General features: G+C 36.3%; 1 protein-coding gene across 1 annotated transcript; it reads right to left on the reverse strand.

The window, feature by feature from the left end:
* Positions 1 to 9,036: 9,036 nt before the first annotated feature.
* Positions 9,037 to 10,005, reverse strand: LOC127102650 (uncharacterized). Its single transcript, XM_051039996.1, has 3 exons — positions 9,984 to 10,005; positions 9,330 to 9,869; positions 9,037 to 9,278 (listed from the first exon to the last, which is right to left on the reverse strand). Exons 1-3 carry the CDS (start codon positions 10,003 to 10,005, stop codon positions 9,037 to 9,039), a joined length of 804 nt encoding a protein of 267 aa, XP_050895953.1.
* Positions 10,006 to 23,439: the final 13,434 nt, after the last annotated feature.

The raw sequence follows: 23,439 nt of genomic DNA on the forward strand, positions 1-23,439 counted from the left end.
CCTTAATTCTGATCAATGAGGGACTTAATTTTTGCCAAGGATATTGATTTCCACACACTTCCAATTTTGGTAAAATTTCAAAAATCCCTTTACATGGTTGCACGGGCGTGTGCTAGGCCCATGAAATGATGCATTTTGATCCAAAAATGAGTGTGCATCATGCTGAATTCATATTAACAAGCCATGCAATTGTGTATGAAAAATGGAAATGGAAATCATCCAAATGGTCCTTCAACTTGCACCCATGCGTAAGTCCTTCATACTTTGGCCAAATGAGATGATCTCAGACTTTTTGGAAAGGTGAGATCAAGGGGAACAACTTTCATGTTGAACACTTTCCCATTTGAATCTTGGATCATGAATAATTTTGAGGTGGAAGTTTGGGAAATCAAACATATTTGAAATTTTTCCAAGTACCAAGCCATATGTTCACTTCTTCCACCTTGAATAACTTTTTCTATGGACTTCAAATGAGAAACGTTACTTCATGAAAGTTGTATCTATTTCAAACCTATTTAATTTGGTCACCAATTTTACCTTATTTGAATTTGGCATGAAGGATTTATGCATTTTAGAAGTTGAGGAAAATCACTTATTCAATGGTATTGGTCCAAAATGACCTATAATGTTTCCTCTTGGTACATGCATTTGAAAGTTGAATTTGAACTTCCTCCAAACATAAAAGTTGTAGTAGACATATTGAATTTGATCATTAAAATTTAATGGATTCCATATCATAAAAAATGATCAAGTTATGGTTTTGGGAAGTTAACCCTCAAACTAGGGTTTAGACAAAATGACCTATAATCTTTCACCATAAAAAATGACCTTCCAAATAAAACTAGCTCTTGACTTAAACATGAAAGTTGTTTTTAATGTCATTTAGATTAACTTTTCTCTTGGGATCATTTTCATATGACAAAAATTCTAGGAGACAGGGTCTAGGGAAACCTAGTTTTGACCAGTTGACTTTCTCTGGTCAACCACCATGAACCAACTTGCTAGCTTGACATTCTTGTGACTTTTGGGACTCATGGAGGATAGTACATGTGTAGGATGATGTAATATGAAGTATCCCTTAAAATATTTGATCAATTGTCGAAGAATCTTGTTGAAGAAGTCACATAAGATACCCAGATGAACTAGGGTTTCCAAGGCAAACAAACTCCAAATTCTTGATAATTTCTTGATCAAAATAACATGTGAAGATCATGAGAAACCATATATGATGCTTAGAGCCAAATTTGAATCATTTCTTGATTGTGCTCCTTGCATTTAGGGTCTCAACCCCTAGATATGAACTTGATAGAGCATAAGTGAGCATACACATTACCTTCAAAAGAGTTAAACTATACATTGACATATTTTTGGTATTTTGGTTAGTAAATAATGAAAAACAAAGTATGATACAATCAAAAGTGCTTGGTGATCTTTCTCAATGCCAACCCAATGAATGAAGGGTAAGGAGGATGCCAAGGTGTGATCCTAATGCCAATGCATATGATCAGATGGCATGAGGGATTTTAGGGTCAAAATTGGGGTCTTACAGCAATCAACTAAAGCAAACCATATCACTTTCTTTGAATCCTTCTATCTCTCATCTTCATAAAAATGATGAAGATTTCTTTGAAATTTTTTTTGTGGTAAATGGAACTCTCATTAATAACTTTGTCAACATCTTGATCAACTCATATTTACACCTTGAAAATTTCTTTTTGAAACATTGTGTGAGCATAATTCTCAAGACTTTTCGATGTGTTTGCATTTTGGCATGGTTTTGTGAGTAGGATTTGTTTCCTAAAGCTAAAATATGACCTTTTGTTTGTTGATTTATCTTTTGAATTTTCCTCTTTCTTTGGTTGCAAGTATTTGGAGAGACTATGTTTTTCTTTTTCATTTTCTTTTTTAATCATGATGTATAGTCTCTCCACAACTTTATCTTTTTCTTTCTTCTTTTCCTAGAGTATTCTTTTTTCTTTTTATTTTGATTGCGACCAAATTTTCATGAATTGGTTTTGGTTCTTCACGAGCCTTGTGACTTTTTCTTTGATATTTCAAGTTCTATTTGATTCATTCTTGAAATCTCAAGGCTGGTTGTTGTTTCAACTGATATTCTTGGTTTAGAATGATTTTTCAAAATTTTCACTCAATTCATCGGGTTATGTTGAGGCTTTTAAAAAGCATAAGATTTGTCCTTTATTCTTTTTATGCTCCAAAAAAGTTTCAAAAATAACCGTTAGGTTTCATATGAGTCAATCGAGTTTCAATCAAGGATTATTAGCAGTGACTTCTATTTAGTGCACAATGGGAAGCTTCTCACTTTTTTCTGGTTTTTCGGCTATATGATTCAAGCAAGAAGATATGTGATTTGTAAAATTGAAGCATGAAATGATTTTTCAAGGATCTCATATTTCACAATCATGTTATCATTCTACAAAGCTTTTAAAAACATGTACCTTTTCCTTGTGCATTTTGTCCGAGTTTTATCATTACCATTCATGTTCGTTGAATTTTGTTGAAGAACATAATTTTTATTTGAACTCTTGATGAGGATGACAAGAACATAACAGAAAATTTCAACACAAACTTACGACATACCAACCGCTTAAAAGAGTACCAAGTGAGTTCACGGTATGAACTATCGTAAAAAAGATTCAAATGATTACAACATAAAACTAATGAACTGAGATAAATAAAGTACTAAAATTGAAATTTGAAATTGAAAGAACTGAAAGCTTTTTAAAATATCACTCATTTTATGGCGAGCTTTCAGCTTTATACTTCGCTTTACTCTCCTCCCATCCCTTCACCATCATCGGATGTTGTATCATCATCGGATGTTGTTTTGGAACCTCCTGGCGTTCCCTTCTTCATCTTCCGCTTCAGCCTCTTCTTCATCATTCTCATCTTTGTGGCCAGTTTCCTCTTCCTGATATAATGGTTTTGTTCCCAAGACACGCAATGTGCGTCTGGAATTCCTCTAGAGCCATGAAATGATGACATGCATCGGGCTGCCCTCCTGGCTGAATATCCAACCTGTAAAAAGAGTCATGCAAAGAAATAACAGCCATATGATTGGAATCGTTTTGATCCCAAGTAAAGGTGAAAGCTTGGCGAAGTCTCGGATCCCAATCTCCATATTTCAGAGTGTTGGATAAAGTCTTCCCCGTTTTCTCTACTTGCCTTCTCTTCTTTTTCTTATCCAAGCAGAACTTATCCACATATGTGTCATTAACCTTGGTTTTGATTTCAAATGGCACCACATTTGGAATCCGCACTCGGGAAGCAATGAGCAGTCCCATGATGAGACCGCGAAAAACAAATGGACAAGTGCTTCTGGTTCTTGTTCCAAACTCCTTACACATCTTTGCAACATGTCTTATTTTATTAGCAATGATTTGAGCCACATCTATTCACTTACCTGACATGATCAGATAAAGAAGCTGAATTGTATCCATTGTGAAAGTGCTAGTGTGGCTTCTCGGTCGAATGTTATGCAAAATGAATAGGAGAAGAACTTGAGCTTCCGGGATTAGATCCTCCCTTCGATATCTAATTGCTACACCATAAGGGTTTCTTTCCACTTCTCTTCCATCCAAAAGAATTTTCTTTGAAATTTCCTCCATATCCAACACCTTATTAATGGATTCTTGATACCTGCACATTTGTCCTTCATGCAAGACTAGAGGATTTCCCAAAAATTCATTAATAGAATCCCTATGAAATTGAATCGTTCTTCCCCCAACCTTGGTCGAGAAAGAGAAAGAAAATCCTGCTGAGGGAAAGGCATTGGCATAGAATTCCTGAAGCACTTCAGTATTGATTTTACGGTGAGGGTTTAAAAGCCTATCCCATTTGCGGCTGGACCACAATGCATTTAAAGATATGTAGGGTCCTTCAGGGTTAATCTCAAAAATCCTTTCATACCAGATGGATCTCCCTATTAGTTCCTAATACCTATCCTATTGCTCTGGTCTGAGAAATTTTGTCTGATCAAAGGATTCTTGCCCTCTTAATGTTCTAGCCCCTGTGGTTTTCAGTTTCTTTGTGGTCACATCTCTTTTTGGAGCCATACCTGCAACAATAAAACACCAGATATTTGTTCTGTTAACAAACCAATTTTTCTGTTTCAGGCCAACTTCGCTTAGCGAACTCAAGTTCGCTTAGTGAACTTTGCGATTTCCAAAAAGCAGTTTTCTTCCCTGATTCTGCCCCTTTTTTGTTCATCCAAAACAGTGATATCATAGACTTGGGCATTCAATATATTACAAATTAAGTGCATAAAAACATAGAGTATGAACTATGACACCTAGTTTCAACCATAGATGCACAAATCCTACAAGATCTAAAAATAACAAAAAGTAAAAGAGAATGATGGCTAGAACTTGCATACCTGAGGCTGCTGCAAATTTGAAGATGGAGAAGAGAGAATGAAAGTGTGAAAAAGTGAATAAAGTGAAGGAGTGAAAGTGTGAATGGAAAAAGTGAAAAAAGTGAAGAGTTTCTAGGGTTTAGTGAGAGAAAAAAGCGAAAAAATCTAAAAAGGTAAGGCTAATACGAGACATGCAAGCTGGTAGGTTAGTAGGTGGAGTATTTTAATTGTCATAAATGCAAGTTTGACCACCGTATATTCGCTTCGCGGGATTAGGTTCGCTTAGCGAACTTTCGGGTTTCAATATTCGCTTAGCGAATTCTGCATCAATTCAGAATTCTGCAATTTTGGCAAATGTTATACGAGTCCTTTTGTGAGCCTTAAATGTTCTCTAACAAAACAATATTACTTACAAAGTCGGGTTGCCTCCCGAAAAGCGCTTGTTTAACGTCATTATCTTGACGCATTGTTACTTTTATTGTTCATTCAACGGAATTATGGTGGTAACTCGATCAATTTCACCACCTAAGTATAACGTCTTCCTTTGGCCATTAACTGTACAAGTTGAATTAGTGTTTAGATCCTCCAGTTCAATTGCTCCATAAGGCCTGATGTCCTTTATTTGGAAAGGTCCAGACCACTTTGATTTAAGTTTTTCGAAAAATAATATCAACCACGTGTTAAAGAGCAGAACGATCTGCCCTACTTTGATATCTTTGGGAAGGATTCCAGTGTCATGATATCTCTTTACCTTTTCCTTGTATAGTTTTGAAGATTCATATGCTTGCAGCCTTAGTTCATCGAGCTCATGCATTTGTAGTTTCCTTTTAGCACCGGCTTTTTGTGAGTTAAAATTAAGAGACTTTAAAGCCCAAAAAGCTTTATGTTCTAATTCAACCGGTAAATGGAAAGCTTTACCGTATACCATTTGAAACGGAGTAAGGCCTATTGGTGCTTTGTAAGTGATACGATATTCCCAAAGAGCTTCATCAAGCTTTAATGACCAATATTTTCGTGAAGTTGAAACTGTCTTTTCTAATATTCTATTTATTTCACGATTAGATACTTTCGCTTATCCATTCGTTTGTGGGTGATATGGTGATGCAACCTTATGTTTGACGTTGTAATATTCAAGAGCTCTTGCAAGTTGTGCGTTATAGAAATGAGAGCCTCCATCATTAATCAACACTCTTGGTGTACCAAATCTTGTGAAGATGTTTCTTTTCAAGAATTTCACCATTATTTTTCTGTCTGCTTTTGGCGATGCAATAGCATCTGCCCATTTGGATACATAATCAACCGCCATTAAGATGTATTCATTGCTGAAAGACGAAGGAAAAGGCCCGATGAAATCAATCCCCCAACAATCAAATACCTTTACCTCTAACATATTTTGTAATGGCATTTCATTTCTCTTGGAAATTCCACCGGCCCTTTGACAATTATCACAATTCTTGGCATGTCCATATGTATCTTTGAATAGAGAAGGCCAGTAGAATCCTGTTTGTAAGACTTCGGTAGTTGTTCGTTCTCCGTTATAATGGTCGGCATATGGTGAGTTATGGAAATGCCATGTGATGCTTATGGCTTTCTCTCTAGTAACACATCTTCGTAATAACCCATTCGATCTGATTTTGAACAAGTACGGATCATCCCATACATAATGAGTGGTATCACACAAGAACTTCTTCTTTTGTTGCCAATTGAGATCTTCAAGGATGAGACTGGAAGCCTTATAATTTTCAAGATCCACAAACCATGGTATTTCATCAATCATAATTAGTTTTTCATCTGGAAATTCTTCAAGTACCTCTCTTTCTACTTTTGTAATCTCGGGATTCACCAATCTTGATAGATGATCTGCAACCAGATTTTCGGTGCCTTTCTTGTCGCAGATCTCTAAATCAAATTCTTATAATAGGAGCATCCATAGGATTATTCTTGGCTTTGAGTCCTCTTGGATCCTATGAGATAAAACCAAAAAATTTCTAATGCGTACACTATAACAAGCAACTCTTTTTCTGTGGTTTCATAGTCAACTTGTGCATCATTTAACACTTTTCTTGCATAGTATATAGCATGAAAAACTTTGGTTTTTCTCTGTCCTAAAATAGCCCTGACCGCGTAATCACTTTCATCGCACATGAGTTCAAAATTGAGTGTCCAATCGGGTGCAGTGATTACCAGTGCAATAATTAATTTTTCTTTTAAACTTTTAAAAGTAATTAAAAAATATTTATCAAAAATAGATTACATGTCTTTGTTGAGGAGATAGCCTAATGGTTTTTCGATTTTTGAAAAATCCTTGATGAATCGTCGATAGAACCCGACATGGCCAAGAAAACTTTGAATTCCCTTGACGTTGGTTGGTGGTGGTCGTTTTTCAATGACATCAACCTTGAATTTATCTACTTCGATCCCTTTGGCTGAAATTTTATGCCCCAGTACAATGCCCTCAGTCACCATAAAATTGCATTTTTCCTAATTTAATACCAGATTCGTCTCCACACATAGTTTTAATACGGTCTCCAAGTTTTTCAAGTATAATTCAAATGATTCACCAAACACGGAGAAGACGTCCATGAATACCTCGATGCACTTTTCGATCAAAACTGAACAAATGGCTTGCATACATCTTTAAATGTTGTGGGTGCCTTGCATAGACCGAAAGGCATTCTTCGATATGTGAATATTCCAAATGGACAAGAGAAGGTTGTTTTCTCATGGTCCTCGAGGTTTACAATTTGATTGTATCCTGAGTATCCGTCTAAGAAACAATAGAACTACTTCTCGGATAATATTTCCAACATTTGGTCCATGAACTGAAGCGGGAAATGATCTTTTCTTGTTGCCTGATTGAGTCTTCTGTAATCAATGTATATACGCCATCTGTTACTGTCCGGGTTGGAATCAACTCATTTTTCTCGTTTGTTTTCACCGCCATACCTCCTTTCTTTGGTATGAATTGCACAAGACTCACCCAAGCATTATCTGAAACTGGATAGATCATACATGTTTCTAACAGCTTGACCACCTCTTTGCGTACGACTTCCTTCATTGTTGGATTCAAACATCGTTGTGGTTGGGCAATTGGTTTTTATTTCTTTTCCATCATGATGTTGTGCATACAATATGATGGACTTATACCCTTCAAATCAGATAGTACCCAACCGATTGTGCCTTGATTTTCCTTAAGAACTTGGATAAGCTTCTTTTCTTCATGGCTGGCCAGAAGTTTGTTGGCTATTACCGGTTTCTTGCATTCATCGTCAAGGAACACATACTTCAGGTGATCGAATAATAATTTCAATTCCAATTTAGTGTTCTTTTCCCCAGAATCTTCTTTTAATTCCTCAATTCTAGCCTCTTTCAATGGTATTTCTTTTGCTGAATCCAGTTCTGTCAAGCATTCATTGAGTTCCTTTTCCTCTTTCGGATCAAGAACATTGAAAACATTCATGAGGGATCTTTCTAATGGTTTTGTCAAGTGTGTTTGTTTTTGTATTTTCAGTATTTCTTCATCAATTGTATCAACTCAAAAACAAGCTCATTTATCCTTGGAATGTTTCATGGCGTCAAAGAGGTTGAAGGTAACTTCTTCATCTTGAACACTCACTTTCATTAAACCATCAACCATCATGCATGTGATTTTCATGAATGGACGTCCCAACATCAGTGGCACGTCATCACCTTCCTCTATATCCATGATAACAACATTTATAGGAAATAAAAACTTATCTACCTTGACCAACACGTCTTCCTAGTATTCTTCATATCCAAATCACCAATTCTTCATATTAATGAGAGTGGAATGAGGTTGATAATTAAGCCAAGATCAATTAATGTTTTCCCAACATTTGCGTTTCCAATTGTGACAGGTAACATAACCCTTCCTGAATCTTTTTGTTTTTGTGGAAGTGTTTGTTGAATGATTGCACTGCAACTTGCATCAAGATGTATTATTTCTTCATCGGTAATCCTTATCTTCTTGGTGAGAATTTCCTTCATGAATCGTGCATACGTAGGAATCTATTCAAGTGCCTCCGCAAAGGGAATATTGATTTGCAACCGCTTGAAAATATCCAAAATTGAGCGTATTGCCTTTCTTTATCCTTTTTAGTTTGAGCATGAGGGTATGGTAGGTTCTGTACTGGTGGATTTATCATTTTTCTTTTTTCTTCCCTTGTTCTCCAACTTTTTCGCCTTTCATTCGTTTCGTTCTTATCTCTACCTTTTCTCTCTTACTCTTTTTCAACTAATTCTCCTTTATTATTGTTTTCTCCTTCTTTCACCTCTTCTACTCTTTTCTTTTCTTCCCCTTCTTTATTTCCAACAATACTCCTTTCGTTTTTCTCATTTTCGTCACCGTTTGCATTTAGCATTTTTCCACTTCTCGTTGTTATTGCCTTGCAATGTTCTTTTGGATTTGATTGAGTTGTGGCTGTGAAGGTGCCTCCTTGTTGCTCCACTAGTTGCTTTGTAATTTCTCCGGCTAGAGTTTCAAGGTTTTTAATCGACGCATCAGTGTTTTTTTTATTTGCCATAGATTGTTGCATGTACTGTTTCAAGGTATCTTCAAGTTTGGTAGTTCTATCTGGCTGATTTTCATTTTGCCATTGTTGGTAGTTTTGATACTGATTTAGCCTGCTTGTTGTTCCAGAATCTTATCTCCAACCTTGACCATATTTGGCATTGTTTCCGCGTTGATAATTTGGATTGCCTTGATATGGTGCTAGTCTTTGTTGATTCCCCATATAATTGACTTCTTCATTTATTGGAGGACAAAAACCGGTTTGATGGTCTCTCGTACATAACTCGCAAAAAGCTACTTGTTGTGGTGCACTTGTCGAACCGTGCATTTCCTTAAGTTGTTGCGGCAATTTAGACAGTCGTTTTGTCAATTCTTCTACAATTTAAGTGAAAAGTTTATTTTGTGCTAGTATTGCATCGTTCATACCCAATTCCAGCATTCCAGGCTTCTTTTGTGCGGTTCCTCGATTATATTGGACTTGATGATCCATGAAACCCATTTGGTTGATAATTGAAACTGCTTCTTCTGCACTTTTTGCTAATAAAGAACCACCGGATGTTGCGTCAGGGAAGAGCTTTAGCTGGGGCTGCAATCCGTTGCGGAAGATGTGGATTTGTATTAGGTTGTCAAAACCATGATTTGGACATTTCCATAGCATGGATTTGTAACATTCCCAAGCTTCACATAGAGTTTCATTTGCAGATTGAGCAAACGCAACAATGGCTGTTTTAGAATCCATGAACCGGATATGGGGGAAGAATTTGTTAAGAAACTTCTCTTCTAATACATTCCAATTGGTCATGGTTTCAGTAGGTTGGTCAAGATACCAATCCTTTGCTTTGCCGATCAAGGAGTGCGGAAACAATCTCATGAAATCAACTTCCTCTTCAGCTTCGGGTGCTCCTAACATACCGACCAGTTCATAGAAATTTGTGAGATAGGTGTATGGATATCCATGATCCAAACCTGCAAAAGGGTTAGCGTAAATAATCTGCAGCAACCCTATTTTCATTTGAGTTCATCTAGTGGTTGGGTTGTTGGTGAGACGGGCCAATCGCCCTGGGCTGCTTGCGCAAGGACCGTTAACAGTCTCGTCTGCCATGGTTTATGTGATAGGAGTTGTTGATAAAATAGAAATGGATTCCTTCTTCTTTTGTTTGGTTAGTTGCTTTTGCTTTCTTGTACGTCTTTCATTCTTTCGAGTTGTTCTTTCAATCTCGGGATCAAAAGGTACTAATTCCCTTGAGCTTGTACCTCGCGTACACAACAAAGCTTTGCAATTTCTAACCAACAAATGTTAGGAGAAAGTAATATAAAATATAGGTGTGAATATATACAATATTTTTAACAAATATACAAACTTAAAAGATAATAATAATCATTATGTTCGTAATACCTACACGCCAGTCCCCAACAGTTGCGCCATTTTGATTTTGAGTAAATCAAAAAAAGTATTTTGTTATCGTATCCACAGAGACTGGAGCAATATTACCAACGTTTTAGATTACTTATATAGTTTAAGTTCAAGTTTTCTGACGGTTTAAAGTTTCAATAGAAATTAATAGCAAAACGTAAAATAAACATAATAAAATAAGCGGAATTATAATATGACAAATTATCTTACAGGGATTGAATTTCTTCTACCATTTACGTATGCAATATACTTATTACTTTTGGCATAACCATGTATTCATTCATACTTCCACATACTTTTCAAAACAACATATATGTCTACATGAGAGTTTCAAAATTCCAATCGGTTTGCTGAATCGATGATGTCTCAACTGATTAAATAATCTGATTGTATGAAGATCAAGTATATTGAGGTGGATATTAAAACTAATTCTATGTCTGGCAATTAGAATTTAACCGATTCGTTATCTTTGATTCATGAGTTTGAAAGCAATTTTCATTAACAAATCGAATTCATAAAATATGACGATAATAACAAGATAGAATCAATAATCATGAAAACATGTTTATATTAAGAATACAATCGGTAAATATACATACGATTATGGTAGATTCTTCCAATCCTAGCAAGAGAGGGAGATTAGCTAGCCATTTTCATGGTAGATTATACAAAAAGGAAGAATTGAAGATAAATGAGCATCAACAACGATTCATCGATCCTTGATGTCTATCCAGCTTAATTCTTTGATTCCCTCCCCTAAGTGTCTATTACAACTCCTTTTGACAGAATATATGTATCTATTACAAACTGTTATTAATCAAAACTACATATCCCTTCTGCATTGCTCTTGGTCCCTTTTTATAATGGTTCTGGGTGCATGAGTTCGCTTAGCGAGATTAAGTTTCGCTAATCGAACTATCATTTCATCTCAACTAAATTTTGAGCTATCAAACCACCTTCCAGGAGCCGCCAAACTTCGCTAAGCGAAGCATAATTCGCTAAGCGAACTTCCTATCTTCTCAACTAATTTTTGAGTTGTCAAACCACCTTCTAAGAGCCGCCAATATTCACTAAGAGAGCTTCCTTCTCTGCTAGAGAACTGGAATGTTTTTCTTCTGACTTGGCTTCACTAAGCAAAGTGAATTGGGCCTTCGCTGTCTCTTCGTTGCTACTCACTACTAGCAAACCTAGAAGCTTTACTTCTGACTTGGTTTCGCTAAGCGAACCAGAATTCGCATAGCGAAACAGGACATGCTTTTTGCTTTGTTTTTTCCTTCCTTTGATCTATTCCTGCAATAATTATCCACACATCATTAGAAGTCTCATTTTCTTGACAAAGTGTGTATTATTTCATGAATAAGTGTTTCCTTAATTCGATAAATGTTATTTTCATAAGTGAATTTTATCCATTTTGGGACATTTATCAATGCACCCAAGGGACATGTTTCCATACATTGCGATTATCCTTTAGTTGCTCAAGTCCTAGTTACAAGGTGTGGGTGATGCACAAGTAATAGAAGGTGAATACTTGAGTTAGAATTGATTCGAAATCCTGTAGAGTTGAGTGGAACCATAGAATAGAAGAACTCACAGATATTATTATCTCATCCCATTATATTTGTTATTTTTCGAGTATTCTTTACAGGTTGAATTCAAGAGAAGTTATCTACGGATGTTTCAAGTGATGCAGTCTATTGAGATCTTCCGATGTGGATTTTATACAATTGCAGAGATTGTACATAGTTCTTAGATTTTAATTTGGCATTATTGTATGACATGTGTCATATGTTGTATTTTATTTTATGGACATGTATACAAAGATGTCGTTAGACACTTATGTTGTGACAATACCAATAATTAACACTTGTATGATATATATGTTGGTGTAAGCCCTAGAGGCCAATACTTTTGGTACTTGAATCGAATTATTTATAAATAATAAAAGACTTTTTCTTTATTATGTTTGTTTAATAAAGTCCCTAGAATAGCTAGTCCGTTTAATGTATCAAGTGTGACTTAATCATGAGATCACATTAAACATAAGGACACTATTCTTAAAGTATCCGTAGTCGAGCTTTATTGTGAAGTGGGATAACATTAAAGCATTAAGACTATTATGTATATAGACTGATGATCACATCTCATGGATCATGGATAAGGAGTTATCAAGTCTTAAACATAGGTATGAATATTAAGAGTAATATTTATACTGGATTGACCCGCTATGAGAATACTATATAGAATGTTATGCAAAGTGTCATAAGTTATTCTCATGGTGATAATGGTGTATACCACCCTTCGACCTGAAACCACTATGGGCCCTAGATGTAGAGTCGAGTGCCTTATTGCTGATCAAACATTGTCCGTAACTGGATGACCATAAAGATAGTTGATGGGTACTCCACGAAGCATGCTAAGGGACATGAGTGACCTAGATGGAATTTGCCCATCCTGCGTAACAGGATAAATGTCTATGGGCCCAATATTGAACTGGACAAGGATGACACGGTCTATGCCTTGTGTTTAATATAGACATAAGGGCAAAAGGGTAATTGTACACATAAGTATTATCATAAAAGGATTTGTCAGATCACATGACATTTTCGTATCTTGGGTAGCAGTGATGTGTTGCTAGATACCGCTCACTATTTATTATGTTAAATACGTGATTTATGAGAGATAAAGTAACTAAAGAATACCGTAATGTACGGTGCACTTAAGTGAATTGTAGAACATCGTAAGGTACGGTGTACTTAAGTAGAATACGAAATATGGTAAGGTACCACACGCTTAAGTGATTTTGGCATATTATAAGACATGGGCCACATACACTTGAGTGGGCTTTTTAGCTTGCAGCCCACACAAGTGGTTCTATAAATAGAACCCTTGTGTAGAAGCATTTGGGCAGTTGCAATTTTGTTTGCCTTCATTCGTAGCAGCTAGCACTAAGATTAAAGGAATCCGTTCGTGTGGACTGAGTACAGGCGTTTTCATCGTTCAACGTTCATGATCACTCTGTAGATCTGCATCAAAGGCTACAATCGCCACAAGAGGTAACGATTCTATCACTGATCATGCCCATTCGTAAGGATCACTAAAGGAGAAATTTTAAATTTTGTTGCGTTATGGATCACTCTTCTCCTTCAATATCATATGGGCATGATCAGTGATAGAATCGTTACCTCTTGTGGCGATTAAAACCTTTGATGCAGGTCTACAGAGCGATCACAAACGTTTCATGGTGATAACGCCTCTACTCAGTCCACACGAACGAATTCCTTCAATCTCAGTGCTAGCTGCTACGAATGAAGGCTTTGAGTGAGAGAGAGAGAGAGAGAGAGAGAGAGAGAGAGAGAGAGAGAGAGAGAGAGAACAAAATTGCAACTTCACAAATGCTTCTGCACAAGGGTTCTATTTATAGAACCACTTGTGTGGGTTGCAAGCTAAAAGGCCCACTTAAGTGTTTGTGGCCCATATCTTATAATATGCCAAAATCACTTAAGCGCGTGGTACCTTACCATATTTCGTATTCTACTTAAGTACACCGTACCTTACGATGTTCTATAATTCACTTAAGTGCACCGTACCTTACGATGTTCCTTAGTAACTCTATCTTTCATCAATTCGTCCTTTTGTGTGTGACCCTATAGGTTTTCGCGACATTGACAATTATATTAAATCACATATTTAACATAATAAACAGCGAGCGGTATCTAGCAACACATCACTGCTACCCAAGGCACGAAAATGTCATGTGATCTGACAAATCCTTTTGTGATAATACTTATGTGTACAATTACAATTTTGCCCATATGTCTATATTGAACACAAGGCATAGACCGTGTCACCCTTGTCTAGTTCAATATTGGGCCCGTAGACATTTATCCTGTTACGCAGGATGGGCAAATTCCATCTAGGTCACTCATGTCCCTCAGCATGCTTTGTGGAGTACCCATCAACTGTCTTTATGGTCATCTAGTTACGGACAATTTTTGATCAGCAATAAGGCACTCGACTCTACATCTAGGGTCCATAGTGGTTTCAGGTCAAAGGGTGGGATACACCATTATCACCATGAGAATAACTTATGACACTTAGCATAACATTCTATATAGTATTCTCATAGCGGGTCAATCCAGTATAAATATTACTCATAATATTCATACTTATGTTTAAGACTTGATAACTCCTTATCCATGATCCATGAGATGTGATCATCAGTCTATATACATAATAGTCTTAATGCTTTAATGTTATCCTACTTCACAACAAAGCTCGACTACAGATACTTTAAGAATAATGTCCTTATGTTTAATGGGATCTCATGATTAAGTCACACTTGATACATTAAACAGACTAGCTATTCTATGGACTTTATTAAACAAACATAATAAATAAAAAGCCTTTTATTATTAATAAATAATTCGATACAAGTACCAAAAGTATTGGCCTCTAGGGCTTACACCAACAGTGTCGAATGGGCAAGTGAAAGTGGTTATCTCTTTGTCCTCTAGTGCAATATAGATCTTATTTTTCATAACATCCAAAATAAAGAGGTTAATGGGCTGCCTCACTACTTTTGCTTCATCTTCAAGTAATATCCTATGCATACACATGGACCGCATTATATTAGGAATGTCGGCCAAGGTACATCAAATTCTCTTGTTATGTTCCTGCAATAAATGTAGCAAATTATGTAGTTGTTCAGATACATGTTTAGATAAAATTATTATAGGAAAAATTTCATTAAATTCTAAAAGCACATGGAGTAACTTTAGCTCTAAAGTAGGTGGTTGTTTAATGGATGACGAAATTTTGGCAGCAAGAGCTACATTTACATATGTAACATCAACTTTGTTAGTAGAAATATCATAAGAAATATCATCCAGTAAAGCAACTTTAATTTCAATACAAACTAGACATAAGTAAGTATCAGTACAAACATCACAAATGTAAGTGTCATCAAAATCAGGCAAAGAAGGAAAATCAGCAAAAACTGAATCAGGTGCAACAAGTTCTTATAAGGTTCTATTTTAATCAACCATGATATGATTATTAAATTCGAAATCGGAATTAAATTAATATAGAATCAAATAAAATCACTATCAAATATGATTAATAAAATCAATAATAAAATCAAAGTCAAAATTAAATCAACAAAGAATCAAATCACTATTAAATATGACTAATAAAATCACTAATAAAACCTAATGAAAAGACGATTAAAATAAAATATAAAAATATAAAAAATATGACTAAAAATCAAATATAATAAAATAATGAATCTACTAAAAATGGATTTTTTTGAGAATATGAAAACAGAATTTAAATAAAATAAAATAAAATAAATGAGGAATTTGTAATTTTAAGGGTCAAAATCCCTTAGAAGTTTCTTCAAAGAGAGTATCGTTTCTTGATTTTTTTTTCTGATTTCCTTGAAAAATATTGGAGCAATTTGAAATAGTAGCTTACAGAATCCGCTGATGGACTGAGATACTTACCACAATACTAAAACCATGAAAATCAACAAACAAAAACAAAAACAAAAAAATTGCTAACAAGATTCTAAACTAGGATTCTAAAATTGGCTAAAATAAACATAAAGTCCCTAGCAACGGTGCCAATTTGATTCGTTGTCGCACACGAGTCAAAAACGATAATTATAAATGCAGTAAAATAGAAGCAACACTCAAGTCTTATCATAAGGACTCTTGAATTTTTTAACCAACAATCAAAACAATGAGGGGGGTTTTACGGTTCAGAAGTTAAATCGAAGATGATTAAGGTAAAAGCAAAATTGATAAATAGGCTATTCTATTGTATCAATTTCCGACTTATCATCGATTCTTATAATTTCAATTCCCTAAGAGAATTCGATCTTATTCTATTACAATACCCACTAATAAGCACAATATGTATTATATGATGTATGTTCCTAATTTTCGAATTAAGCAAACGAATTTAAGCAGACCCGAATTAAGCAAATATGAATTAATCAAACACGATAACGAAGAAGCTATGCTAACGTGATAATAGTTAAGGATCATACAAACAATCGAATTTAATCAACTATATCTTATAAGCAACAATCGAATTAAGCAAACGAAAGTAATAAAATTAAGCAAACAAGTTTATAGGAAGAATTTAAAGAAGTCGGAATTAAACTGAAATTAATAAAAATCTCAAAGTAGAATTCGAATATATCTGATCAACTCTTTGGAAATTAGCTCTCCATAAGATTCATATGCCCTATTTTCTATTTCGTGAATATTGAATAGTGTGAATCCTAAAACTACTAATTTGTTTAAATAAAGCAAGGGAATTCAGGCCTAATAGCAACCGACTCGAAAAACTACAAAGTCGACTAAAAAACTAAATATTTTCTTAAAATCTGAAACTAAAACCAATTATTCGACCCTTCTTCACTCCGAATCAGATTTTGACTTCAACCCAAAACTTGTAGCTTATCTTCTCATCTTTCCAACACCCATTAGAATGCGTCAATCTGTTTTGTAGCCCAAGTGACGACCTACAAAGCAAGAGGGTGTAAATAGTTGTTTATTTAGAAAATACCATACGAAGTTAAAATAAATGTAGCCATAAACTATGCTAAGGAAATACACTAAAATAGTAGAAATAACAAAAGACACTATAGTATCGAAAGATAATGATTCGACCTACGAAAGCGGGTTACTAAACAATTGAGTTCGAGGCGCCGCTGACAAGGAGACTTGATCTCAATTGAGAAATAATTAAGATGTGGCGCGTGACAAGGCATAATGCTCTTAATTGAACTACTAGTCGTGCCTGAAACACGTTTATATAAGCACGCCACAAAAATGGGTGTCGTTCATATTTATCTAATTTTCTATAAAAATAACTTAGAAATTCTCGTAATTCGTACATGAATGATCATAGGGGTGAGTCTATATGGATGATCATAGCTCTTACTCTTACTTTTTATTATTTGTTAAAAAACTATTTTTAATATGCACCAAACAAAACTTTTGCAATCACTTTAGATAAACATAGTTGAAGTAAGATTTGGTTGTCATACATCTCTCTATAGGATCAATTCTTTTTACTAATCTACACAAATGTGCACTTGCGGTTCACACACGATCAAGAACATAACTCTTCCAGTAAATCCTCTAAAGTCAGTCGTATTACAAGGATACCCCCCATCCCCCCGTCTTTTAAATGTTTAGATCATAATGAAGTCGTATACATCATCATTGATTTCCACAAGGATAAACCCGAATAGCATCTCAAAGGATGAGCATTGGCTAAAAAATCCCTCATATAAGGATATTATTGGCCTTCAATGGTCTGGGATGCCTACGAATATATGATAAAGTGTGAAAGGTGCTAGAAGCACAAAAACATTCACATTGTCCTTTCTTCCAAACTCAATAATCTAATTGCTCCATCATCATTCTTCTAGTGGGGCATGGACATACTATGTGGCCTTAGAGTCAAAGTTTTTCATAGTGGTGGTGGATTATTTCACTAATTAGAATAAAGTTAAAGCCTTAGTTAAGATCATAACCACCAACATTCAAAAACTCTTCAAGAAGAATGTTTTAGCTAGATATGGGATTCCATAATCCATTGTCATGGAAAACTTTACTTAGTTCATAAATTAAAAATATGAATAAACTCTTCCATGATATGGGAATCAAACATCACTCTACGTCAGTGGAGAACCCTCAAACTAACAGTCTGGAAGAGGCCATCAACATATTCATACTGAGAGGACTAAGAAAAATATTAAAGGAATCTAAAGGCCACTAGGAAAAAAGTTATCACACGTTGTATATACGTTCGTGACCATAACTTATTCCACTAAAGGTGAGAAAAACATAAAAATGAGGGTTAAATTATGTTAACTTTCTTTCTATTTTCTAAAAATATCTTATCAGATTCTGAACACAAGGTCTTGAATCTGAACCAGAGTTAAGTGTTTAGCAGCAGATTAGAGTAGTTCAGAGGTAGAAAGGAAACCAAGAGAGACACAAGCAGTTATCCTGGTTCCTCCCACAAATCGAAAGTAGTTCAGTCCCCTTGAACTTCTAAGGGGTTTCTCTATAACCAAAATTGATTACAATTGCTCAAGCATAAAGCAAGAGACTTCCAATGCTCAAACACACAGGTAAGAGACTTTATGCTCAACCACATAAGAAAGATACTTCCAATGCTCAATGAAGCTAGCGAAAATATACTCGAACACATCGTACGCTCGAACATATAACAGAGTCATCATCCAAATTTATTTATTCCCAAAGGAAAAGGAAATCATCGATAAAACTTGGGGAAAGAGAAACTGGGTAAGGAAGTCAGTTATGCAAGGGGAAGGTATTAGCACCCCTAACATCTGTTGTACTCAACGGGAACCATTTTAATTGTTCTTGCTCGAATGGGTGTTATATCTAAAGACTACTCGCAAAATAAAGAGGGAAAATAAAGAAATAGATAAAGTGCTCAACGAGGATTGAGGCCCTCATGCCTACATATCCTTATAATGCAATAAGGAATTCAGAGCTCCGTAGCCCATAGAACTAATGACGGGAGATGAAAGAAATTGTGATAACAATACCGTTTGAACCAAAGAATTATAATGTTTGACTCCAAAAAGGGGTGAAATATGAACCCAAGAGTAAAACTGGTATGAACCAACAAGTGATGGGCCTACGGCATGGTATCATTGTATTGGAATAACCAAAAAGAAAGAGAATTAGGTGTTTGGTTTCACAACACAAACAACTATTGATTCACAAGGAGACACAAGATGGAGCTCAAAGAGATAGTGTATTTGGCTCAAAGATAGGGTATATCACATGAAGTGAATGGAGGTAGAATATGGATGCATCACGGAGATGGATGGGAAAATAAATAAGTATGTTTGTGGAGGATTCGAACCCTCGTGCCTACGTATTCTAATCTTGCAATGAGAAAATCAGAGCAATCATAGTTTAGCCCACTAAGGCTGATAGCAAGAGATTGATAAGGCAAGAGATATGATAGATTGATTTCCAGGGTACACAACCCTCGAAGGAAGAAAAAGGAGTGCCAATGTTCACAACCTGCTAGGCAAGGAATCACTACCCGATTTTATAATTCTAAAGGCAAAGAACTGAACTGCCAAGGTCTATCACCTCAAAGGCAAAGAGAAAAAGTGCCAGAGTCCATAACTCTTAAGGCAGAGGAAATTACTGCCAAGGTCCACAGCCTAAATAGGTAAGGGGATTCCCAATAATCCATAACTCTACAAGGCTAAGCAAAGAGATTGGCAAGGTCTATAACCAAGTGCCAAAGTCTATAACTCTATAGGCACATAAAGAGTTTGCCAAGGTCCACCACCTCACGGGTCAAAAGAACGATTGCCAAGGTCTATTACCTTATAGGAAAAAACAAGTTTCCAAGGTCTACCACCTTAAAGACAAGAGGAATGCCAAGGTCTATTACCTTATAGGCAAGAACAAGTTACCAAGGTACACCACCTTATAAGCAAAAAAGTTTGAATGAAAGAGGGTATGCAACCACAAGGTGCTAATAGAAAAAATGCTCCATTATTGAAGTGTTGATCGATTGATGCTTGCTTAAAGAAGACTTGTCAATTGTATGATTTAAATTGAACTAAAGTCTATGAATAAGGGCGAAGGCTTTGAATAGCTAGGGTCTACTCCCCGTACTCAAAGTCACTCTAGACAAGGGTAAGAGAAACTCTACCTCATCATTCCTCATTACTTAAGGCTCATAGCGTGTAACCCTTATCATGATTGACAAATGTTGTTAGGGGATTCTGATTATTGATCTTGATTATGCCAAATTTGTTTGTTGTAATGAGAAGACTTGACAATTATTTGATTCGAATTATGCTAAAGTCTATGAACAAGGACGAACGCTTTGAATAGATAGGGCCTACGCCCCGTACGCAAAGTCATTCTAGATAAGGGTAGAAGAAATGTTGTCTTATCATTCCTCATTACATAAGGCTTATGGCTTTCAATTTGAATCTCACTTGCCAAGTGTTTATATCTTTGTTGTGCTTGAGACGTAGTCCATTTTGCTAGCTAATGCTTGATTGATGTTGACTTGAAGTCTTGATCTTGCATTTGGACCTTAAGGTCTTGAGTTCCTGAGATTCAACATATCCAAAATAGCTTTAGCATAATGAACTTGCCCTATCAAGTGATCAAGGGTCTTTTGATCACTTGAATAGGCTTGGGGAATTACAACACGATACAAAGGATTTGTGTCATACGGTGAACTGACTTTGGTGTGATTTGCTTTGGAAAGCAAATGTCGCGGATAGCAAGAGTCGCCACCGACTTTTCTTTTATCCAATAAGGAAAGGTGGAAAAGAACAGGAAAGACCTTAATTAGATTTTGGGTTCGGGAGGTACATTATACAAAGGGAAGGTGTTAGCACCCTTTGTATCCATGGTTATCCATGGGCTCTTAATTGCTTGATCACTTATATTATTTTTCTTGTCTGAAAAAGTGTTCGTGAATTGTTTAGAAAATGTTTTGAAAAAGAGAATTTAACTTTGTAATGATTCTCGTATGAATGTATACAAAGTGGTTATCTCGTTTAGTTTTGAAAATGGTTTAGAAAAATATAACTCAGTAATGATTCTAGTATGAATGTATACCAAGTGGTGATTTTCTAGTATTTGTGAAGTGTGAAAAGTATTTTTAAATTGTGCGTAAGCAATTAAGAGTTATACCTACCCAAGGTCTTGATGGGCATTTCCTATCCTTGTGAGGGTAAAACCGTCCTTATTATTGAGAAATAAGTAGTTTTATCCTTTGGATGTAAAAGGGTCATCGTAGGGTCATCGATTGGTCATTGAAAGCAACGGTTGTAAGGATACCTTAGCATTCAAAGGGACTATCATCATTTAACCGTAGGCTACACCGAAGGGTCATCGAGGGACAAAATCATATATTCGAAGGCAACATCCGAGGGACTATGATTTATTTTATAGGGACATGATGATTTAATCGAAGGGTCTTTGCTAAGTGTATCCCCACATTCGCGGGACATGACCATAATACCGTAATACCGTAAAGCAACAAAGAGAGGTCCAAGATCACATATTCAAAGGCCGTATTTTACAATCAATTAGGTAATTAGGAGGAATCCCCACATTAAAATTAATACATTAAGATCAATTAAGCAATTTAGGGTGGATCTTTGCCATAAAATTAATACATTAAAATCAGTTGAGTAATTCAGGGTGAATCTCCACAAAGGTATCCCACAAATAAAGAGGAATACCTAACAAGCAATCTTTTCCTGGGATATGTGAACCTTTACAAAACTCAACAAAACATGTCAGAACACCAAATCAGGGTGCAATCGAAGATTACACCAAAAAAAAAAGATCACAACAGTAAATAGGGTCGGGTAAATGATGCATGGCTATGATAAAACATGAGTGAAAAATCAGAACAGAAAAGTCAGCTACTGTCACGTTCGCTCCTGCCTCGCCTAGCGAAGGCTTAGCGAACACTCGCTGCATGCTCGCTTAGCGATGTGCTAGCGAGCGGCTGCGGATTCTGGTTTTGATATCAGTACAATTTCAACCAATTTTATGCCTTATGACTTTCATTACAGCAATTATATGGTTAATCATTTAAGGTATTCAGGTACATACTAAAATTCACATGCCAAACTTAAGATATTTTCATAAATTTAATCATAATGCCATATGCAAATTAAGAACATAAGGCAGTAATAGCAATGTAAACCTGTTTGCAATTGAATTGTGACTTTGAATCGACAAATCGGATTGAATTGGGCAGAGGTAAACCTTGATGCCGCCGAGTTCCTTCAGGGTTTGCCTCCAGGGTTTGCCGTTTATGAGCGTTAGGGTTTGCTTGCTAGGGTTCTCCTTTCTCCGTTTTCGTCTCTCTTCGTCTGTCCATTTTCGTGACTGAAGCGTCGGTATTTATAGTGATTGTGGTGACCTAATGGGCTCAGAATGAAGCCCAAAAATTCTGATATTCGCAAGCTTCGCTAGGCGAGCGTGTAGCGAAGGGTTCGCTAGGCGAAGGAGTTGCTCGCCTAGCGAGCAAGCCAGTTTGGGCCATTTTCTGGATTGGGCCACTCGTGAGCTGGGCCTTGGTTCTTTTAAGGCCAGTGCCTTGCAGAATGAGTTGGAGTGCTTCGAAAAATGCCTTGTAATATTAGCGGGCAAATTTTGGGGTATGACAGCTGCCCCTGTTCAATATTCTTGAACCGAGAGAGTTAGGATGGCATGTATGCCATTCGTGGTCTGGAGATGGAAGATTATTGAACACTAGAATGCCCCAAAAATTTGCACTTGTCAATTAGTCTTGATGGGGATGGGCTTAAAGATGCCATCCAGGAAGTTTGATGATGAGAGCTTCAGATTGTGTCGTACGTTAGACGATATCTGAAGACATGGGTGTCATACCGGGTCGTACGTTAGACCGTATAGTGAGTCATCTGTTAGGCTGTCGACTTCGCTGGGGAGTCGGAGTGTGTTATATACTGCTGGGGATAAAGGATCAGGATGGACCATACGCTAGACCATATATGAATAGCAGAGTGAGTTGTTCATTAGGCGGATGACGTCGCCGGGGAAGAAAGATCAGAATGGATCGTACGCTAGATCGTATCTAAGTTGCGGATTGGGCCGTGAGTTAGGCTGTATCTGACGAAGGAAAGGGTAGTCGTACGCCAGACTACACTTTGGAATGCACCGTACGCTAGGTAGCATCTGAGCAGCAGAATGAGTCGTCCGTTAGGCGGTATCTGGAGAAATAAAGGTCAGGCCGGATCGTATGCTAGATCGTGTCTGAGTAGCAGAATGAGTCGTCCGTTAGGCTACATCTGATGATGAAAGGGGTAGTCGTACGTCAGACTACACTTCTGAATATACCGTAGCACCTGAGGGTTTGAAGGTCCAACTGGGTCGTATATTAGACCGTATTGGAGTAGTTGAAGGTCAGAATGGATTGTCCGTTAGATCGTATCTGAGTGAAAGGAGTCATATGTTGAGCTGAATCAGAATGAATCGTACGTTGGACTGTATCTGATCGTATTCGTAGATGCTGTATTTGCAATAAATGGTCGGGAAGGGCTTAAAG

The sequence above is a fragment of the Lathyrus oleraceus genome, chromosome 7 (assembly GCF_024323335.1).
Source record: "Lathyrus oleraceus cultivar Zhongwan6 chromosome 7, CAAS_Psat_ZW6_1.0, whole genome shotgun sequence".
In the NCBI taxonomy this organism is placed as follows: domain Eukaryota; kingdom Viridiplantae; phylum Streptophyta; class Magnoliopsida; order Fabales; family Fabaceae; genus Lathyrus; species Lathyrus oleraceus.